This window comes from Anarrhichthys ocellatus, unplaced genomic scaffold (genome assembly GCF_004355925.1).
Source record: "Anarrhichthys ocellatus isolate YVR2014 unplaced genomic scaffold, GSC_Weel_1.0 scaffold3995, whole genome shotgun sequence".
Lineage (NCBI taxonomy): Eukaryota > Metazoa > Chordata > Actinopteri > Perciformes > Anarhichadidae > Anarrhichthys > Anarrhichthys ocellatus.
In genome coordinates, this window is record NW_022283969.1 from 1,393 (window position 1) to 4,942 (window position 3,550).

The 3,550-nt window shown below is 41.3% G+C and overlaps 1 protein-coding gene across 1 annotated transcript; it reads right to left on the reverse strand.

The window, feature by feature from the left end:
• Positions 1 to 327: 327 nt before the first annotated feature.
• On the reverse strand, positions 328 to 3,547 carry LOC116379258 (multiple inositol polyphosphate phosphatase 1-like; the record flags this gene model as incomplete). Its single annotated transcript, XM_031841200.1, has 5 exons — positions 328 to 899; positions 1,296 to 1,426; positions 2,570 to 2,667; positions 3,030 to 3,224; positions 3,301 to 3,547. Coding segments are annotated over 5 exons (1,050 nt in total), but the record flags the coding sequence as incomplete, so codon positions are not given.
• Positions 3,548 to 3,550: the final 3 nt, after the last annotated feature.

Genomic DNA, 3,550 nt, shown 5'->3' on the forward strand with positions numbered 1-3,550 from the left:
GAGCTGGTCTTAACTACTCTCGTCACTAAATATTTCCCTGGCTGTATATTTTAGTCTATTATTTGCTTTATAATAAAAGTTAGTTGTAATTCACTAGGTATCTAAATAAAAACTATTTTTACGCACAACTTTTCTGACCTTACAGTAATTCAATCAATTTAGATGTTACAAGTCAACCCACTGGTAAAAACTCGAAGATATTCCATATAAAAAAGAAAAGTGATGTTGTTGAATAACGTAACATGTTTGACGGTTCCAGATGAGTCAATCACAAATGTGAATTTAGTTTTCTTGATAAGAAAGGTGTTATTGTGAATTAATGATCAGTTTTCTATATTATAGTTATTTTTATTGAAAGAAAGAAAGACAAAAAAAATTCAGTGTTTCGAGAAACACAAAAGTGCCTCCTGAAAATGTTTGGTTACAGCATCCATATTTAAATTTTCAAAAGCAGAACATTTAGAAAAAACGCACATTCAACCAGTAACATTTTTCCAGGATCTACCCGGTGTGCTTTGACTTAAGCTGGACTCTTGAACAGCTGACACTCAGTCTCAAAGTCACAGCCTTGGAGCAGCTCCCTGTAGTGATTTCTGACGTCTTGATAGAGCGGTATGGAGGCCTGCTGGTTAGTCAAACCGGGGAAGGTCACGGGCTTCTCGTTGAGCAGCGGTTGCAGTCTCAGGTCGCCTCCTCCGCAGTCGTATAGCACCAGGACTAAGTTAGCTGCATAGGGCAACATGTGGCTGGTGCGGAAGGAGCGCTGGGCCTGTGTGGCGAAGTTGGTGGAAGTCAGGGCCTCGCTGTCCTTGAAGAAGCCCAGGAGGGTAAGCAAGGGCAGGAGGGTGTCTGCATGGCCGACCTGGACCGTCACAGCCTCAGTCACCTGTTGCCCTGACCTGGCAAACACCACATGGAGTTCAGAATTTGACATGGCTTATTTCATAGAATTAAGTGTAAATAAAACTCAAGAGAACACAAAAACACTAGCTACAAAGCAGAACAATATTCAATCGGCACCAAGAAATGTCTGGGTTGTTAGACAAGTGTTTATATCACAGTTATTTATCCTGCCATATCTGCGTACGGACACATTTTAAACCTCCATAATTTGTAACTAAAGAATAGAACACAGACTAGTCTAAGGGTACTTAACATTTCACAACAGCAAAACAACCAAAATTAGGGTACAAGCATTAAATATATATAGATATTTCACGTATTCCACTGAAGGTTTTCACCAAAGTCTTACCCACAGTTGTACGGACTGTGCAGGTCATTTAAAGCTCACTTACTGACTCTCGTTGGCTGCCTCGTTCAGTCGGTTAAACACATCATGGAAAAGAATGCAGCTCGACTTCCTGTTAATATCGTAACCATAGCCTCTCGTCCAGAATTCCCTCAGGTCACTTGCATAATCCACGACCTGTTGATGCAGATAGTTCACATGTAGCCTGTGTGTGGGTGGCCTTTACACAAAGAAGAATTTCCCAAAATAGCAATTTTTTTGCATTCTGTGAGATAACATTTCAAGCTGCGTGAGTGTTAGGTCAGCTTGTAACACAAGACACAGAACACAATTTCTAATACACATACTGCTAAAGGGTTTCTCAGTGAATGAATGGTGTGGCTTAACAGAGAAGGCATGCATTGTGACTTTTCTTTTTGATTGTATACTCCTTAAAGAAGCAATAGGATATCTAAATTACTTGTCGAATGTTTTTCTTTCATTTATTTTTCATTTGAAAGGGACTACAGTTAAAAACATTAATGTTCCCATGTAATGAACCATGCCAGATTTTAAACAGATTTGCATCTGTAGTCCTGTTGAGGGTGTTGTGTACCTCCGACCTAGATTAGACTGTTTGTTTACTTTTGTGTTTGCTCCGAAAGTCGGTTTATTTTCTGTGGCCCTAGTTGACCTATAAGTGCTCCTCTGGTTGGCTTAAAGTGCCCGTCTGATCAGCTGAAGTGCATCACTGTCACTTTGTTTTATCACTTACACTAGCTTTTGTGTTTCTTTTTTTCCTCTGTAAAGTCAGGAGACTTGGTTGTGATACATTTGAACAGTATTATATAGGAAAACGTAATTTTCTATGTGAAAAATAGCTCTATAAATAAATTGTGGTAGTCAAATAGCAGCCTACATAATTTTGCTGCCAAAGTTCCAGTGTGTAGACATTTTTGTTTTAAACATTGGGCTGTTTCAGCAGTGTCTAATACACATTTTGACATGTCACTGAAGAAAGGACGCGAATAGTAAATTGATGATGGCTGAATTCCTTTTAACTGCTTCAGTTTCACAGTCCTGGTATTGTTTATGATGGCTCACTGTCACATTGTCATGTCTTTTTGGGACACTTTGATAGATCAGAGCCATCGTTAATGTCGTTACTAACACCTGTGCTTTTACGACTACGACAAAAGCCTGTGAAAAAGGCCTATTGTGCAGGAGAACATCCCAGTTGTTCTCTCTGTTATAAATGGCTCAATAACAAATGAACTTGAAACAAACCATTTGCTGTTGCCGCATTAAATCTACATGCAGCTGACCATTAATTGCTCCTACCTTTGCATCATCCTCATCGAAGAGTTGACACCAAGGGGAGTTCGCTGCCTTAATTGCAAATTCATAAGCACAGAGGTCAAACGCCGCCGCAGTCATATCTGCATGGGAGAGAGGTCGGTATCAACTGTTTAGTGGTTAAAGAATGTAGGAAATGCAATCATTTAAAGATCTGCGATAAGCGGCATCCTCTCAAAACAGGCTAAACAAGAATGAAGTACACCACAAGAACAGTACAGTTGATCAGAAAGTAGTTTGTCATAATCTTAAAAATGAAGCACTTATAGGCACTTCATTATTGCACCTTCACTTTACCAGAATACTAAATCAAGGTCATGAATGACAAGGCTTTCTACCACCTGAGGCAGAGGCCTCCACACTTCTAAATTAGCTGATGATAAACGCTAAATACGTTAAGACACACATCAACAGTGTAAAAAGGCAGTGCTTCTGCTGATATGACCTTGAGTGATGTCATTGTAGGGGACCCTGAGCCGGTCTGCGATCTTCTCCGTGACCCTCCTCATCTCTGGTCCCTGCCTGAACTGGTCCACCTCTGACAGAGCTGAGGGGTTCTTATCAACTTCCTGCACAAACCTGGCGCACCGGTCAAAAAACCTCATGAGAGCATCGTTCACTGTATGGTCAAACTCCTTATCTGGGTAGAGAGAAGGTGACAGGTTAATGAGAATGTATCTAAGTTGTCGATCATCATATATTTTAGGTGGTTTTACCTGTAATAGCCCACAGCTCTGTCAGTCCTGCCTTGAAGGACAGTGTGCTGTTGACACACCTGTGCTTTGAGCTGCTTATGAACTTGATGAATCCACCTCTGAGCTTCACCTCTGAAATCAGTGAGGGGAACAGCTTTGACAGCCTGACGGCCAGATGCTTGTGGTCGTTCACACCTTTCTGGACGAGGCGGCCGTCCATGTCCTCCGTGTACCACATCGTCCACTGGGTCTGGATTTCACGCAGCCAGCT